Consider the following 19,755-nt stretch of genomic DNA (forward strand, 5'->3'; position numbering starts at 1 on the left):
TATTTTAAATTCAGCACTTCGACGGGATCAAGCTACACGACGTGCTACATGGGCTGCCAATCAAATAGTCGATTATTACGAACGTTGGGGACTACGTTGCAACGTTGATAAAACAGAGTGCATAATGTTCACTAATAAAAGAGTACGTAGTGTACGAAACCCAAACGGTTATAAACCGACAGTCAAATTAAAAGGAGTCCATCTTGAATACAAAAACTGTGTTCGATACCTTGGTGTCCAACTAGATAAACGACTAAGCATGAACGAACATATCAAAAGCGTCGTAAGAAAAGCTAGAAGTGTCAGAGAATGTTAACACCTATAATCGGCTATTACTCGAAAGTAAACATAGAAACCAAACTAAAGGTAATACAGGCATGCCTCTTGCCTATATTAGACTATGGAATAGTACAACTACTCCCTCGAGTAAGCAAGACGAACCTTTTAACTCTTGAAAGGCAATACCGCATGGCTCTTAAGTCTGCGGGAAGTTTTCCTCGTTCAATACCAACAGAAATGTTATGGGACTTACTGGATGAAAATCCATGGCATCTAAGACTTTATGACTTACACCAAGACATGCTAGACAAACTTAATAACTTGTGTATCCCAGGACTAGAGAACCCTGGTCTACAATATGTTAAGTACGGTCAATATACAACCCGATGATGTACAGCAACAGAATCGGCGAAATAGATTATGTCAGCAAAAAAGACAGAAATAAATACGTGAGTAAAAGGAGTCTACCCTCAAGGGAACATGTTTTAAAATAAAAAATCGAATAACAAATAATGAAACAAAAAATAAAAAGTGTAGTAACATTACTAACGTAGGTTATAACACTTGCCTGTGAGCCATAAATTGGCTACACGACATAAACTAAATGTATAGATCTTAAAAGACATATTACATTAAGGACACGCCGCCTTTTTGCGGACATATTTATATGTAACAAAAATGATAAATAATAAAGAACTTTCTATTTTATTCTATTCTATTGCCTCTTTGTCGCACTTGTACATTTGTACGGAAGTGTGACAGGGAGGCAACACGTCGAACGTGGTTCGCGGAAGGCCTTCAGGGCGACTACCGGGAAAATCGAAATTCGTCAATTGCGGGCATTTTTCTCTGTCACTCTAATTACGTTTTAGTGAGAGTAAAAGAGAAAAATCCCCGCAATTTGCGAATTTCGGTTTTCGCGGTAGGCCCCCAGGTCTCTATCGCCATACAGCGTAGCAACGCTGTTTTGGACTTTTGGACAAGGCATGTCACAGGACGGGCTTAATTTTTCATCACACTTGATCGAAAAAGTTCTTATTTCATGCAGGTGTACTGAAGGACAGAGGCCTATTTTGTTCCCGCGGGAGTTATAGATAGTGAAAAAAAAGCTTTTTTATTTTTATTATGTCACTTATTCATACAAAACTGATTAATTTAACAGCCGTTTAATTTTTTTTTACATAATTTTCAGTCGTGTTGCTCCCACACCACCTGATTCGGTTCGGTTTTCGTGTTTCGCGGTAGACCCGTAGACCCTCAGTATATGCTAGTGGTGCCCCATACGTAGAGTTATTTCGTTTAAAATTTAGTTTTTTCTTCGCCAGTGTGATGAAAAACATTGTGTGTAACTCCGGGGGTAAGAATATTGCAAACTCGGGTTTTTAATTCCCTCCAGCCTGCGGCAGTCGGGAATTACCACCGTCGTATCCAAAATTTCGCGTACCCCCCTCGTTGCACAATGTAATATTAAGTTTGTGTTTGTATACTTAGAGATGCGTGTGTATTTTTGTGGTAATAAAAAAAATGACATTTTAATCAGATATTATACCCACATATTATAATGATTCCAACAGAAACCCTAGAAAAGTCTGAATTATATTCGGCGACCATAGGTGAGAACGAAAAGACCGATCGGTGTTTCTCGTTCAAGCATAATTATGGTATGGCTTCCGCTCGTCACTGCCGCCGCCGCGTAAAGACGTGGCTGGGCCGTAAATATGCGGATATATCCGTCATTGGCGCCAAGAAGGTTAACTGCAATTGGCAGTATGGCCTATTGTTTTAGCCTGACCTCAACAACGGAATAAAAATGCTGCGATCAACTGTCACTACTGTCAGTGTCACTGTCACTGTCACTTGATTGTAAGATGATTGTGATTTATACAGAGAAATTTAAGAAAAGGATGTTTACGATTTGTTCTACTTATTTAATATTTAGCCAATTGTAATAAATTGGTCTAGTTCACAGTGAAAAAACATTTTAAACTTTCACGTTACACGATACATTTTTGTTTACATTTTATACTGTGTAACACGCTTATTAACAAATGTTTGTTTTGATATCTTCGTACAGTTCTATTCGTTAAATATGGAAGGAGGAGAGTGGAGGAATAGCATAATTAACCAACTACAGGCCCGAAACAAGTATCAAAGTGCAGCCTTTCAAGATGTTATAACATTTCGTAAGTAACATAACCTTTTGACTCCAGTCTTTGTCTACACTTTCGCTAATAGATAACTCTAGATATATACTGATAGTGTGATAACTTACTTGTATATCACTTTAAATGCATCATGATATAAATGTAACGGTTATGCTAGTGCATTACATACAGTTTTATTTATTTGAATTCTTTGTACGTTTTCTTATTAGCATTTAAAATGATTTAACATCCAGGTGCTGTAATTTTATCTAGTCTATCCATATGTTATAATGTAAGGAAAGTTATAATTGTATTTATTTTAAAATGTGCACACAATGTTTTTCAGAAAGCCGTCTATTTGACAATGTCAACACGCTGAAGAATGAAAACCTTCAGTTAACACTGGTTAATGAGAGAATAAGGTTTTCAACTTCTGAAAATGGTTTATCAAGTGCAGGTTGGTACTTTCTTTTTCTAAAATTGTCTGGTGGGATGCAGTAGCATGGATGTAGGTAATAATATGGTAATATTGAATCATGTTACATATTTAATGAAAGCTGTGAATGCTTGCAACCCTGGGCAGGGCCGGATTTAGGGGAGGGCAACCGGGGCTACTGCCCCGGGCCTCCACAAAAGAGGGGCCCCCACAATAGAGAATACGGAAAATTCACCATTTTCTTTGGAAAAAATTTGGGCCTCTACTCCTTTATTGCCCGAGGCCTCCAGACCTCTAAATCCGGCATTGACCCTGGGAATATTTGGAGGCATAATTGTACCTACTATCTGTGACCAATGGGATAAGACAGTTGGAAGTACTCTGTTATAAATGCTTGCATATTTATTTTTGCAGTGGGAGGGTGGGAACATTATTTGCATGCAATAAATAAGCAAGTTAGTATAAATGGACAGCATGCCCCAAGCAAATAAATATTTCTATTTCTATAATGGGTAAGCACTGATTGACTGGCACTATTTTTGTTTTAATTGAAACAAATATAGATTTCTGTAAAGCAATGCCTAATTCTAATTATTAAGAGACTAGCATTTGTAACTTAACCTGTCAATGGAGATGGTGTTCGTTTACTATCATGATCATAACATAATCATATATTTCATGTTGTTACAAACAAATACAGGTGAAACTTAGAAAATTAAGGCACAACATGAGACCCTGTTAGGGTAACTTAAGAGCTGTCTTGTTACTAGATTAACCGCCATCCAACTTTCATCTGAGCTAGCCTTCTAATTTCCTCTTAAATATATTTTTTTTTACCCTCATGGATGGTCACCATGAATAAACTGCTACCTAGCCTTTTGGTGCAAATCGGAAGTATCCAAACAAGAAACATGTACACAAAACTAGTAAAATCTTTGCAGGTGGTGGCAGCAACGAGAGGGTGCAAGCTTTAGAACAGAAGATTCTGGTACAGCAAGAAGAACTTACAAATTTGCATCGAAGACGCAGCGAAAATGCCCAGCAGATCATAAACCTAAATGCTAAAGTTCATGACCTGGAAAAACAGCTGCAAACAAAGGATATGGTGTAAGTTTCTTCCACCACCAATTAAGCATGTCTGCATTTATATTATTATTGGTTTTTCTCATGCTATGTGGCTGACAGAAGATTACTTGAGGCTTTTTTAAATCCCAATACAGTACAAATACTCTTTATTGCACAACTTCAGAATAAATGTCATGAAAACACACATAACATGAAGATGAAGAACAGCCCACCTTATAGCTACAGAGCGATCTCTTCCAGACATCACAATAAAATAAAAAATAAAATGGCCTTTACTTACAGAACAAAGAACAGTTTGCAAATTATCTCTCTATTATCTCCCATCTTTTGTATTCTTTGTCTGCTTGTCCTTCGGCAAAGGCCTCCTCCAACCTTCTCCACTGTCTCCAGACATAATTTAACTAATTAGGAGTTTCAAAGAAAAAAACTGAATAAAAGTTAAATAGCAGTAGGTACAGAAAATACCTTAAAAATTGAAGTCTGCACCAATAAGACAATACACAAGTTTTTGACATTTGAGGCGAGAGGATATAATCAATTAATCTTTCTGGCTGATTGTGATACACTTAATGTAACATATTATCATTTCTAATACTTGCTTACGTTCCTACAATAAATTATTTGTATTTTGCCGCGATGTGTGAGTGAGATAGCACTATATAAAAACCACATAAAGTGATAACCTGCTCAAAATCCGGAGAGGAGGGAAGACCTGCGTTGCTAGATGCATGCGCCCGGTGCTTGCTGCTCGCCGAATGCTTTAACACTTTCAGTGCTAAGCGCCCCATTTCTGCTACAAAATGAACACACCTAGCGTGTTCTTGACAGAAGCATAGTTTAAATATATTGCACTGCACATGAGAGCGGAGGTTTCCACCCATCAAAATAGAATATTTTATAAAAATGGTCATGTCATAATTAATTGTCTCTATTGCTGCTTTATAGCGTGAGATAATAATTTTATTAACATTATTGATCTCTCCAGTATTTCAGAAAACACTGCCTTGATAGCTTCTCTTCGTGCCGAGATTCAGCTCTATGAAAACAACATGACTGAATTAGAAGGACTAAACACTGTACTAAGAGACGAGCACCAAGCCTTACAAATCGCGTTTGCAGCTATAGAAGAGAAATTGAGGAAAGCACAGGTATGTTGATTTGCATTTATTTAGAATATTATTTAAAACTAGCGACCCGCCCCAGCTTCGCACAGGTTACACAATACCTTAAATAATTATACACCTAAACCTTCCTCAAGAATTGATAGGTAGGTGAAAATCGCACGATAATCTGTTTTTGTGTTCATCATGAACATACACAGACGCGATGGGGGACTTTGTTTTATGTTATAAGGTGTAGAGATTATCATACAAGCAGCCAATAGTAGTTTAAGCTGAGGAAACTTACAGATCTCGTTCGTATCCAGCTTTTTAAAGTGAAGATTTGCTAGGAACTGACGCTCGGTGCGTGCGTTTCTTGGTCGAAGCGTCATTGCTTGAATCAGATTTAGTAAATATTCAAAACGGGCCCTCCATACAAAACGGCGCGGCGTTCCCGCGTGCCTGATCATTGTCGAAGGCGCTATTTACTATTTTATTTTTTCATTTTAGCTTTATGTGTATGGTAACTTACCACCGTGTAAATCGTGTCATCCACGAAGACGCGTGCCTTGACTCGTATTGTTATAATATTAAAGGATAGATTTGACAAATCTGCGCGTCATATTAGATGACACGAACTATACTATTTATGACTTCTAAACGAAAAAAAGTGGATAAAACTAAAAAAAAACAATAAATTCTGGATAGCAGCGGCGATTCTCGCAGCGTTGTATGCGGGTTGTCAGTCTTCTTTATTTACTAGACTGCTTGGATGTATGGGGATATCAGAAAACCGGTGGTGTGTGTGATATAGAGTCTTGTTTAAATTAAATAAGTCGGCTAATGTACTCAGGTTTTGCCTCTACCTTACTTGGCTGTCTGAATCATTATTTCATAAAGGCCAGTGTAATTATTGCAAAGTACAACAACTGGGTAAGACTTCTGATCAATACGTTATTAATATTTTAAACATGAGTTTATATTACCGCGAACCTTATAGAACTAGCCACTGGGGACATGCAACGGGCTAACCACTAACGGGTAAACTAATTAGCAAAAAGTTTTATGTGCTATTTTTAAAACGAAACACCTGTACACTTTGTAGGCAGGTACAGTCACATCTGAAAACATCTATACAAGGTGCCAAAAATATGTACACACGACCTTATTGCTCATATATTAAGGTATACACTAAACATAATGTTGGCACTTTGTCCGTATTGATATTTTCAGACATGATTGTACCACGTTACATTTGATTCACTGCCTCAATTTTACGTGTGCGTGTGCACACAATGTTGAGTTGAATGGTCAAGTACGTAAGCTCCAATTCTGTTTTTGCTTACGCAAAATATTGTATTTTCGGCCTAGTAATTCTAAACTAACATTTCATTTTATTTCACTGGAACTTTAAAATTTTATAGCATCATTTAAAACTTGGCAGTTTACCAACGTATTTTTCTGCGATATCCAGCGGGATTCCCATATTGTTTTTATCAATTATTTAAGTTCATTGTGCATAAGTGCGCTTATAGGTTTATTAAAACTCATTAAATGTTCTTGATAAGTAGATAAATAGCTACGAAACTTAGTTAGTACTAGTTGTAGAAGCGCTGGCGATTTTCATGTATGCTTAAAAAATAGTTAAACAAATTAGATTGAATGAGTTATTCTGCATCGTTTTGCAATAAGAAAAAGTGTACATCGCAGTCCTATACAATCCTATTGTATGACGCTGTAAAAATAAACACCCTATATTGCATGACGTTGTGTGGCTGCCCTTGTACACAATGAATAAACAGTTTATGCCAAAACCGAGAGCAACCTTGCCTGTTCAGTCTAGTTCGAAATCTGTAACCGAGCGCGCCTCGCCTCGTGGATCGTTTCGCGAAAAGTGAACGTGGGACATAATTGTTGTGAATACTGTAGAGTTACAGATTCTAACATTATACTCTACCACTAGTTTAATAAAGTACCTCAGGATTTTTGTGGGTTATCAGTGATATTATATAATTGCGCAAAATTACAGCAGAGTTAAAATTATGAAGAAAGTTTTCATTAGGGTACCTATGGTTGTTGATACTTTTGTAGTGGTACTTATATTTAGATACGTGTTTCATAGTGAATAACATTATTACTTCCAGGACGAAAATCGGACGCTAGTTGAAAGACTCATCAAATACAAATCAAAAGATGCCGATAAAATGAACGAAGAGAACGAGCATTTTCTCAAGTAAGAAGTTTAATTAGTAATTACTTTGGATTTATTTTATTAGGTAGTTACTTTAAATTGTTAGTTAAGCATGACTTTTACTTGCAGTTGGTAAGATCTTGAAATTATGTTTTTGCCTACATCAGATGTACAGTAGGGTTCAAAAGTGTATGGACAATTTATGAATGAAATCATTCATAAATTGTCCACGCAAATTTGAACCTGATGGTACCAATGTACGGTGAATCAAATCAGTAATTGTGGCATTATTGTGTGGGGCATTTGGTCTATAGCAAAGTCAATGCGCTTGTGAATAGTTTAAGTAATTTATTTAACTGTATGTTGCTGCTGTTAAGACTTGTGTACACTGCACTGTAGAATGTATGCTTGTAATGTTTTATTTAGCTTATCTAAAATGTAACCGAATGAAGTGTTAGAGACATCACAACTTCTTGTTATTTGTGCTAAATCACACGTTGCCACTTTGCAGAATGCACATTGACTAGTCTATTTGTGCTACCGGTCTCGTGTTGTGACTAGAGTGCGTCGTGCGTGAGCCATGCAGCTTAGAAAGCTTGCATTTTATTAATGATTTTGGTTTTGCTTCTTTTTGTTTAATTTTTTCAACAGGTCAAGCCCTACCGCGTTTTTCATCAACCCGTTTGGTAGAGTTAGTTTCGGGTGAGTTTGGCATAATGTGAATGCAGATGTGGTGGTTTGAAGGCATTGTGGCGTTCATAATTGAACATATACCTCTTCATGAAGTGGCCCATTTATGTCTTAACTGCACTCTGAAACTGACTCATTTTCAATTTATATGTATGTACATTTAATTGGTTATACATATGTGTACTGTTTTATTTTCTCTCATTTTCACTGTTTTTGTCACAAAATTACTAATCCAACATAGAAAAATGAAAACTAAAATGGGACTTCATTGTGTATGAAACAGAAAGTAACTTTAAAGATATATTTTTATATGCAATTAGGTAGTTTTATGCCGCCAGTTCACACTCTGCCGTATTTGCCGAACTATTTGTGTTGCATACCTTTCTTTAGTACAAAATAATAAAAAAGGTGAAGAGTCTTATTTGCGCATATAACGCGAAGTGAATTACGAATTATTATGAAAATCGAAACTTTAAATCAAGTATTTTGCGTTTTAAGATTATAAATTGTATGGAGATGACAGCTATCACCGTACCCAAGCTATGGGAAAAATATGGCTACGCCACGGAAATGTTTTAATTATATACAAAAAAAAAACTAGTCAGTTTGTGACACTAACAGTTTCGTATGCCTGATATAAATATGTTGAGAGCAATTTAAATTACAGAATTAAATATATATTTGAAGGACGCGTGTTGTACTGAGCAGTGTTGGCTGAAAGTGACGAAATGTTTGTGCAATTGACCATTAACCATTACAAATTGAACCGTAAACTATAACCGTCCATTACGGTTCAATTTGTAATGGTTATTTGTCAATTGCAATTAACGTTCGGCCAACACTGGTACAGAGTTCACCCGGCCAGTAAGAAATGTGAATGAGTTGGGTGCAAAAAATTGTTGTGGTGACCGCGAGGCGTGAAATATTAAATATATCAGGTAATTAAAAGTTTAAAAAATGTAGACATGTTCGATCTCTCGAAGCAGTTTAAAATGTCGCGCCTTTTTGTACCGAACAATTTTATTTGTCATACTATACTTAGTTGAGGGAGGTCTTAATATACATAGGATTCCGCTGGAATGGGAAATAAATTGCCAGCTACCTCATATCAATATATTTTTATGTATTTTCCCTTTTAGCGATTTATGTAGGTACCGGAAACTTATTGACAACCACAATATAAATACAATTGAATAAATTGTGATTATAAACTTTAAACGGGTTTTGGTCTCAATTGGGATATTATAAGCGATTTATAGCGTTTATTTAGCGATTATAATGTAGGTAATGTTGTTATAATCAGGTTATATGTATGTACAGGATATTATGTCTACCCATGAAATATACAGGTGGATTTTCCTTTTTGGGTCGGTGAGGGCAGCTACCAGATCCTGTGCTGCTACGCGAAAACGGTCTTAGAAGACCTTCCCTCGATTTGCATTTACAGATTTTTCAGGCACAAAAAATAGAATGTGAAAAATAAAAGTTTACATTTTCATACAAACTGTTTGGGAAAAAATTTCCTCGGTTTGTGGCTTTTCTAGGAAATTGGATTTTTTTTTTTGGTCTTATAAGCTTTTGATTCGCTATAGGAATGGGACCGATTGGTATCAAAAAAAGTTTGTCAAAAATGACATTTTTCTCGCAACCTGTATGTTTCTTCCAAAATCTGTAAATGCCAATCTTTATTCATTTAAAATCAAGGGAAGGTCTTCTAAGACCGTTTTCGCGTAGCAGCACGGGATCTGGTAGCTGCCTCACTGACTGAAAAAGAAAATCCACCCTGTATGACATACAGTGTATGTTGTGTGTATAAAAACATAGAGATCATGTTAAAATATGGTTAGGTTACTAATACTCTGTTTGCGATCTTTTATCAATTTGAATGTATGTTCACTGTATAAAACTTATACTGCTTATACATATAAGATTATGTTTGCATGATTGGCTGTTGGATTTTGTTGATAGTTAGGTATACTATAGCATGAATCTGCATTTTGGCATGAAATTCATTCACTATAAAGGTGACCATAACTAAGTTAGGGACATGACGCGGAATAAAAAGGGTTTAAACGTTTTACTTCAATTACTCTCAAAAAATATTTCTTTTTAAAATTTTGCTTGTGACGTCGCTCGGCTATATTACTAGCTATTTTATACTACAAGTATACTGTCATGGTATGTGGGGTTGCGAAACTTGCGATATATGACCGAAATAGATTGATTATTAGAGATGTTTTGATGACTTTTTCGATCAAACCAACTTTAACCTAGCAATTTTTTGGTTGGAGTCTGGTCATGCAAGTATAATCTAGTTTCCATATATTTTCATGGCATTTGTCTTGATTAAATCGTGTAACAGTTCATTATAAAAACTATAATTTTGCGTTAGCCTAAAGTCAATTTTCTAGAATATAAATTAATCTCATTGTGGAAATACATGAATAATAGAATTCATATATGTAAGTTGGTCGATTTCTATTAGATTATTAGCTACCATAGATTGCTATCAAGATCCAGAAGTGAACCAGTGGCTAAATTAACCATATTTTATTCATAATTACTTATATGAAAAAACACGTTTACACGAATATTTATAAACACATATTGAGTATATCAGGAAATGTTTATGACATGCAGTAGGTATCCCAATAAACTACCGTTTTTTATAAGTTTTAATTCAAACATATATGTATTATGCAATTTGACTCGATTTCACATACCAACTTATGAAACCATTATTTGATGTATTTTTCCCTAAGCATTGTTAAAAAAAAATTCATAGACACATCAATTACTGTCTATAGTAGTATTCGGATACTTGTACTAGTCGCGTAATCGCTCGTGATACATGTGTATTATTTTGCTAACTCAGAAGTTTCACAACAGACATGCGTTCAATTTTCACACATTGTTGGAATTACAGGTAAAGGAAAAAATGGCCAGCTCCATAATATACAAACTAGATTTCTTTGTTGTTCATTTCAGTTTCAATAGACATAGTGTGTACCTTTATAAAGGTTACGTCAATATTTCTACAATTTCATTTCATGGATATTTCACTTCGGTGCTATTTTCTTCTTTGCAAACTCTAAGTGTAAGATCGTGAATGAAACAGTCTGTGGTGTGTTATTTTTACTTACTTCATATACTTATCTTTAAGTTGAGCATGTTGCTATGATCTCTAATTCATTTGCTTTCAGTAAGGAGCTCCGCAGGTTTCGGCTAAGTCGATAAACTGTATTAACGTTATCATTTATCATCTATCAAATGCTTTTATTGTCTTTCCAGAAAAAAGAGCGACAGGGTACGGAGAGAGTTGGAAGAAGCGGCCAGAGAAGGCGGCAGTCGAGGCAGCATCGGATCGGCGGGTAGTTCGGCCGAAGATAAAATCTTGGATTCGATGCCATATTATGCCACAGCTTTGCCGACCAAAGTTGCTTTACGATTCGTAAGTTGCATCTATATTTAGTGCATTGTGAAACTAGGTGTTAGGTGGAATATTGGAAACGAGTTTTTTCGATATTGTTACACCCGGAGTTACAAGGTTTTTCATCGCACTTGCGAAAAAAACTAATTTTAAGCGAAATAATCCTTCAATACAGTGACATTACAAATATTCGTCCGCCATATTGTAATTTTGTGACAGTTAGGCATCAAAGGCACAAACTCGATTCGGCATTCCGCCGCCATTGAAAATCATGTAAAAATATTTTAAACGTCTATTCAATAGGGAATATTACGCGAAACTCTGCGTAGGGGGCGCCACTACCACAATGCATCACAATCTGAGGGACTACGGCGTAACAAGAAAAACGAAATTTCGTTATCTAACGTTACTATCTATTACTCTTGCATATTCGAGCGATGAAGAGGCAGATAACTAAATTTATATTTTTACGATTCCCGGTAGGCGCTTTATAATAGGTGCCAGTGCTGCGCTCTGGCAGCAGAACTCTGCAGTAATCTCTATATTCATTAAATTAAATATTTCTAAATACATATATAAAATTATATAAACTTCAGTATTTTAAAAGTAAAACTCATTTATATCTACTTGGTTCGTATGAATTAGTGACATAATAAAAAAAAAATCACAAGCCATAACTCCCGCGGGAACAATATAAACCTTTATCCCTCAGTACATCTGCATTAAATAAGATGTTTTTCGAGCAAGTGTGATGAAAATTTGTATATAGTACTACTTTCCAGCACGTGTGCGGGAATGAGCTATTTCCGTGCATATGTCGAAACTTTAAAGAGCCATATGTACTGTAAAACGTTGTACGATACCCGTGCGAATAGGTAATTCGCAACTCGTGTCGATTTAAAACACTCCCCACTCCCTTCGGTCGTGTTTAAATTTATCACCACTCGTTACGAATTTCCTATTTTCTGCACTTGCCTTGCAGGCGCCTTGTGATATAACGTAATCGTCTTTTTCAGGACGCGCATGAAGGAGACGTGAATGCGGTTAAGTGGAGCCCGACGGAACGAACGTTAGCAACAGGGGGATCGGATAGAAAAGTCAAATTATGGGACTTGTCGAAAAGTGAGTGTATAAAAAACTGTTGAGTCTGATTTTAGCCTTACGTCACCGCCTTATATTATTTTAAAATCTTCGGTCTGCATCTGCCCAGGCCGTTCTGTGGGGCTCATTCGGTAACCAATGTGGTCCTTCGTGCCGGGTGCATTTAGCAAGATGAAGACGTGTCCAGCCCAATCCCACTTAAGCGCAACGGTCATAACACATCCGCGATACCGTTTTTTTTGTGGATTTTGGTATTCCTGGCCCGATTGGTTTTTAGACCTTCCGTTAATTTGATAACCAAAATTTGGCGCTGTAAGTTAGAGCAGTCAAGATACATATTAACCAAGGTATGGTTGGACCGGACCGATACAATGTTATGTTTACGATGCTTGATATAAAAATAATCTTTACTTAGTTTAGTCGTTATCTTTTATCTATTTTTCAATTTGTTCACTCTTTATTATTTTATGTCTTTTTCCTTCTTGTCTGTTACCTTTCGTGATTTTTCTCACTTGATGGTCTCATCGGAAGATCAGCGCTGGAAACCACCAGCAACATGCTGAGATGAGGCCATTTCGTGGCACTTTATACATCCTTTGTTTTTGTTATATCATGTATTTTAATGTGTCTTGTTTGTGTCTACGAATAAAAAATATTCTATTCTATTCTATTCTAATTTTTTTTTTCTAAACTGAATAGTTTGCGCGAGAGACACTTCCAAAGTGGTAAAATGAGTTCCCCCCCCCCCCCCCATGTACCTTCTAAAATAACAGAATGATAAAACTAAAAAAAATATATGATATACATTACCATGAAAACTTCCACCGAAAATTGGTTTGAACGAGATCTAGTAAGTAGTTTTTTTTTAATACGTCATAAATGGTACGGAACCCTTCATGGGCGAGTCCGACTCGCACTTGGCCGCTTTTTCTAAAGCGGGCGCTATGGCTACTTCCTATTTCCTATCTCTAATTAACTGCTTTTTTGACAATGGCGCTATCCCAGACTCCTGGAAGGAACAGTATATCATTCCTATACTGAAGCCGGGTAAAAACTCAGATCTTGCCTCTTCATACCGCCCCATTGCGCTCTCATCTACCCTACACTTGCACTTGGCCGCTTTTTTAAATGTAAATGCTTGATTTGTTAACGAAAATACAACAATCACTATATGTATGCCTTTCACATTTGAAGAGTTCCCTCGATTCCTCATGGATCCCATCATCAGAAATTAATTTTGTCAAAAACGGGACCAATCTGTATATATATAGATTCAAACAAAAAAAATATTTTCAAAATCGGTTCAGAAATGACGGAGTTGTGGAGTAACAAACATAAAAAAAAGCGGCCAAGTGCGAGTCGGACTCGCCCATGAAGGGTTCCGTACCATTTATGGCGTATTAAAAAAACTACTTACTAGATCTGGTTCAAACCAATTTTCGTTGGAAGTTTGCATGGTAATGTATATCATATATTTTTTTAGATTTTTTATTCCGTTATTTTAGAAGTTACAGGGGGGGGGACACACTTTTTTTCACTTTGGAAGTGTCTCTCGCGCAAACTATTCAGTTTAGAAAAAAATTATATTAGAAACCTAAATATCATTTTTGAAGACCTATCCTTAGATACCCCACACGTATGGGCTTGATGAAAAAAATTTTTTTTCTTTAATTTTTATGACGTATTAAAAAAAACTACTTACTAGATCTCGTTCGAACCAATTTTCGGTGGAAGTTTGCATGGCAATGTATATCATATATTTTTTTTAGATTTTTCATTCTGTTATTTTAGAAGTTACGGGGGGGGGGGGGGGGACACACACTTTTTACCACTGGAAGTGTCTCTCGCGCAAACTATTCAGTTTAGAAAAAAATGATATTAGAAACCTCAATATCATTTTTAAAGACCTATCCTAAGATTTTTTGAGTTTCAGTTCTAAGTATGGGGAACCCCCAAAATTTATTGTTTTTTTTTCTATTTTTGTGTAAACATCATAATGCGGTTCATAGAATACATCTACTTACCAAGTTTGAACGGTATAGCTTTTATAGTTTCGGAAAAAAGTGGCTGTGACAGAATCGGACAGACAGACGGACATGACGAATCTATAAGGGTTCCGTTTTTTGCCATTTGGCTACGGAACCCTAAAAAGACATACATACGAATTGATAACCTCCTCCTTTATAAATCTTGAAGTCGGTTAAAAAGTGGAATTCATATTCTCCCGAGTTTTCTATTAAGAGAATGTGCCCTGGAAGTGTATGAGCGCTATCTCGAATCTAGATTCAGCAAGTATTTTCTATAACGAGATGTGGTTTTTTCGCAAAGATATTTAGGACTTTTTTGTGTAGAATTTAATAAGCTTAAATGTTTTCTTACACCATATATTCTTAGATAACGTAGACTTGGAGTAAAACGCGAATTTCTCCAGGATGGTACACATTTTCCAAGATGGCTGCGATTCCTCAAGGTCCTCAAATGTAAAATGGTATGGATATGAATAAGGGGCCTTTTATTTGCATACATACCAAAGGGTCTAGCCGCAATCCTATAGTGAAACTGCCCCTGGCTGAAATGTATACCTTTCTTAGAAGCGTTAATTGGTCTTATTATAAGATATCATTTTACAATATTTCAAGCCTGGAATCCCCTTGGTTTGGATAAAAAAATGGTTTGGATAAGGCCTTTGTAAATAAGTTAGAACCTTGATTATTTTTTTTGAAAATGTATTGCTATTAGTGCCATGTACAATCCGAATTTCAAAGAAATCTAACCACTAGTTTAGCTGAGAAAAATTAAAAAATATTTTATGTATATATTTTTTTTTACCAAACCAAGGGGATTCCAGGCTTGAAATATTGTAAAATGATATCTTATAATAAGACCAATTAAAGCTTCTAAGAAAGGTATACATTTCAGCCAGGGGCAGTTTCACTATAGGATTGCGGCTAGACCCTTTCAGGACTGTCCAAGAGATTTCAAGGTTTGTTCTATTCCGATTGTGCTAAAATACGAGTATTATAAAACACCATAATGCACTATTTTTTTTCGCCTACGGTTCATAAAAGACATCTCGAGACTCGTTAAAAGGCGATAAAAGGTGTTATATTTCGGCAAGATTACCCTTTGTAAGTTGATCGATTTTCTTGAATCGCCTGCTGTAAAAGGAAGTTATTTGGTCCAAACCATTGAATACTATCTTGGCCATCTAACTGACTTTCGTACAATTAGTTATTAACAGGGTTTTGGGCTTTGGCCCTGCTCGTTCAAGTTAGATTTGCCATATCAGGGTATTGTAGCTTGGATCTAGACGGAGTACAGTGCGGAACTAAACTAAAAAGAAGAACTAGTAAGAAGAGGAACAATTGGTTTAACTGCGGCTGCGGTTTCTCAAAGCAAAATTTAGGCCCAGGAACTTGAAGCTCGATACAGGCTGTACTTTACCGATAATATGATTCCAACGAGTTAAACAATAGTATTTTAAAAGGCTAAAAAAATTAAATACCAGCGGTTTATTTATGTTTTTGACCTTTATAAGATTTTTTTGGAGATCAGAAAAGATAGTTAACGACCTAACCTAACTGACATTTAAATTTGGCAAACGAAGTACTAAACACCCTATTTTCACGTTGTTTATTCTTTTCACGTAACGTTCAAAACCCTTAGTGGCCCCTATTTTCCTTGAGCAGTTTTAGCTTTTTAGTTTTTCATATTCGTAAATGTTTTAGAAGCGCTGGTGGCCTAGCGGTAAGAGCGTGCGACTTTCAATCCGGAGGTCGCGGGTTCAAACCCCGGCTCGTACAAATGAGTTTTTCGGAACTTATGTACGAAATATCATTTGATATTTACCAGTCGCTTTTCGGTGAAGGAAAACATCGTGAGGAAACCGGACTAATCCCAACAAGGCCTAGTTTTACCCTCTGGGTTGGAAGGTCAGATGGCAGTCGCTTTCGTAAAAATTAGTGCCTACGCCAAATCTTGGGATTAGTTGTCAAGCGGGCCCCAGGCTCCCATGAGCCGTGGCAATGTGCCGGGACAACGCTAGGAAGAAGAAGAAGAAGAAGATTCGTAAATTTTTTAGAAATGTATCATATATCACTTCCAACTCTACCTGTGTATTTTTTGATGTCATTAAATTAAAGTACCTAGTGTTATTCTTTTGGCAGTGGGCACGGTGGAGAACAAAGGCACGCTAGTCGGCTCGAACGCCGGCGTCATGTCCGTCGACTTCGACTCCACCGGGGCGTACCTCGTGGGCGCTTCCAACGACTTCGCGAGCCGCGTGTGGACCGTCGCCGACCAGAGGCTGAGGGTGAGTAATTAACAGTACATTACGATACGATAAGTGCAACAAATAGGAAATTCGAAACTTTTAAATCGACACGAGTTGCGAATTATCTATTCGCACATGTATCGTACAACGTTTTACAGTACATATGGCCCTTTAAATGTTCGACACAGTAACGTAATATGCTAATTTTCGCAGTAGTGCGGTAAAGTAGCACCATATGTACTGTAAAATATGTAACCTCACTTTCTTTTATAATGAAGCATCAGCATAAGTTTTATCTGCACCTGGTCCTTTAAGAGTGGATCAACTACTTCTTGTTGTTATTCTGTCTCGTCAGCCAAGGGACAATAGTAGGATAGTTTCTTAGAAGGAATATTGTACAACCATCTATTAGCGTGCTTAATAGTTGGCCTATTGTGGAAAGGCCTTATAATTACCATAAAAATGTATGTTTAGTTAATTTAAATACCATAAAACCAGGGTTTTAAGGGTGACCCTGGAGACCGTAACCACGGCAACGAGCGACAAGAAAAAAAATATTCTTCTTCAAAAAAAGGATGAAGCCGTACGAAGTGGTGGATATAAAGTTGGAAATCAAAGGCTGTGCCCGAAGCAGTGGCTGAGAAAGCGAGAGCGAGAAAGATCTGCACCTACACCCACTTTATAAATCCTCAATGACTTAACTGTAATAATAAAAATATACGTTAGATGTACTACAACACCTTATTTTTCGTAACTATACGTCTGAAAAATTGAAAATATCGTTGATGTGACATGTCAATATAAATCCGTTTCTCTTTCATTTCTACTTATACGCGTTATTCGAAGTCGAATAACAGAATACACAAAGTTACTGTCACGACGCCAATGTTACTAATAAAACTACGCTCATACTTTATCTGTCTAGCCATTCCAGGTGCAGTGCATTGTTATTAGAACAGAGAGAATCATACTGTCTATTTCTTACGCTATTATTACCATCGTACACAAAGCGATGAGTATTGGTTTTTTATTCTACTATTACTGTCTAATTCGTTTGCCAAAGTATACACATACGATGGTTGTAATTCGGCCAAAAACTCATTAGCGCCCATTGTACACCTGTGTTGTGTACACCTGTAGGGCTAAGATGATCGGCTTTTTATCATTTGTCACCATACCTGTCACGTTCTAACAAGTATGTAAGTGCGAATGTGACGGCCATAGTGACAAGTGATAAAAATAGAACCATCAGACCACCGCTGGATTACGGCACCTGATTCGATTTTCTACTGTAACTCTACCTAACAGCATTAAAAAAATGGTGGGTTCCCAAAAGTGGGTGTAGGCGCTAATGGGTTAACAAGCAAGTCGCGTCATTGACAATGACAGATATCATTGTTTGTTTTGACGTCATTGGAGTATTTTATTAGATAGATGTGTTGGAATATTATTAGCAACGGCAGTGTAGTTTCTGGTTTCTTCTATTTACGCCATTTAAAATGATATATCTCACTGTATGGGTAAAACCTTAGTATAAATACTGGGTGACTTCAAACTGGCAATACAAAATACTTCATTCTGGCTCAGCTAATGACTATGTTGTATTACATTAAATCATTTGCTACAATAAGCCTTTTTAATTTTCTAATAAAACAAATGATGAAAGTTCAAAAGTGTGGCTACACTACATGAATCATCTTACATACTTATCAAGTTATAACTCGATGTATTTAATCTGACTTGATAGGTATAGCTTAGCAACATTGGGATGGCGATAAGAACGCTGCTACAGTTGCCATACGAATGTTACTTTTACTCATATCGAAACAACAAACAATAGTGCCTACTACTAAGTGCCCTACTTCATATATTAAATGAAATAATAAATGACTAAATTTATTAAAACAATTTTTTGTTAAATAATATACAATGCAAAGATATAGTTCGTGTCACCCACGATGACGCGCAGTTTTGTCAAACCTAACCTTTAATAATATGACTGATATGAATCTATAGGGGCTTACATAAAATTATGTGTTCAAAATAACCACCGTTTTCCTGGTTACATAATTCCTACTATTGCCTATGGTTGTCTTTAAATCTGCCAAGAATAAATTCGTAGAATTAGAAGCCCCAGTTATCTTTTGACAATAATGACGACAGTTTTAACTCCCGTGCAAAAACCGTTTTTAATTACCGTTTTCAATTCGGCCCACAAAAAGTGTGGTAAAACATTTGGACTTCGAGATAGCCATGCGACTGAGCCGCTGCATCTAATCACCTCAGTGTCAGGGAATTCTTTATGTTGTTCAGATTTCCTGCAAAAAACATTGACCGAGAAACGTCAGAGTGGTAGGCATCTCTGTGAGTTACATAAGGTTTTACTTTACGTTCAGTCATACCGCAGCAGCCGCCCTCCAGCTTGGGTAAGGACCGTCCCAAGTCTCATAATCTTTGGAGCTCACAAGTGTGTTGGTCAATCAAGGAATCGTTCTTGAAATAATGTCGGCAATCGCACTACGTTGTGATGTAAAATAAAAATCTAAGATGTCCAATCCCCGAATACGGATCAGCTCGAGGTTTTTTTTTTTTTTGATAAGTGACAATTATCAATCAACATGATGGTCCAAGATCCCAGAGCCGCCAGACCTTACTTATCTTTTCATGAATAAAATGTATGGGATAATGTAGTGTTAGTATGTACTTTTAATGTCTGCATACTTGCTATACTATCCCGACGGCCATTTGTCCGGTACAAGGTGCTAAAGTTAGGTAAAAATTATACTATTCTTAAATTCTCAGGGCTGTTTTTAATGTATGTTTTAGAATATGTTGTTAAAATTCATAATCAACATTGCCAGACCATTTCCGCCGGCTGTAACTTTTACCAGACGCTTTAAAGCTGCCAAAAAAATATTGTAACCTTTCTCGTCACCGTCGCGTCGCGTTTTCCAAAATCGCTTCTTATATCTCGTATACATTATAAACGTAGCCTGATGTGCAATATTCAACTTTCTAGCTTTTG

At 36.5% G+C, this 19,755-nt stretch overlaps 1 protein-coding gene across 4 annotated transcripts in view; it reads left to right on the top strand.

Annotated features, from left to right (window-relative positions):
- Positions 1–2,046: 2,046 nt before the first annotated feature.
- Positions 2,047–19,755, top strand: part of LOC133516030 (autophagy-related protein 16-1) — a 250,562-nt gene continuing 232,853 nt past the window's right edge. Inside the window, exons 1-9 of one of the 4 annotated variants that reach the window (XM_061848712.1) lie at positions 2,047–2,462; positions 2,770–2,880; positions 3,801–3,966; positions 4,931–5,093; positions 7,190–7,278; positions 7,888–7,938; positions 11,218–11,377; positions 12,373–12,478; positions 16,624–16,769. In XM_061848712.1, coding sequence (XP_061704696.1) covers positions 2,369–2,462; positions 2,770–2,880; positions 3,801–3,966; positions 4,931–5,093; positions 7,190–7,278; positions 7,888–7,938; positions 11,218–11,377; positions 12,373–12,478; positions 16,624–16,769 — 1,086 coding nt within the window. In that variant the 5' untranslated portion in view covers positions 2,047–2,368. Of the gene's footprint in view, positions 2,463–2,769; positions 2,881–3,190; positions 3,372–3,800; positions 3,967–4,930; positions 5,094–7,189; positions 7,279–7,887; positions 7,939–11,217; positions 11,378–12,372; positions 12,479–16,623; positions 16,770–19,755 lie in introns of those variants that run through there. The other 3 variants (XM_061848710.1, XM_061848713.1, XM_061848714.1) reach the window with 3 other exon arrangements.

The sequence above is a fragment of the Cydia pomonella genome, chromosome 3 (assembly GCF_033807575.1).
Source record: "Cydia pomonella isolate Wapato2018A chromosome 3, ilCydPomo1, whole genome shotgun sequence".
Classification (NCBI taxonomy): domain Eukaryota; kingdom Metazoa; phylum Arthropoda; class Insecta; order Lepidoptera; family Tortricidae; genus Cydia; species Cydia pomonella.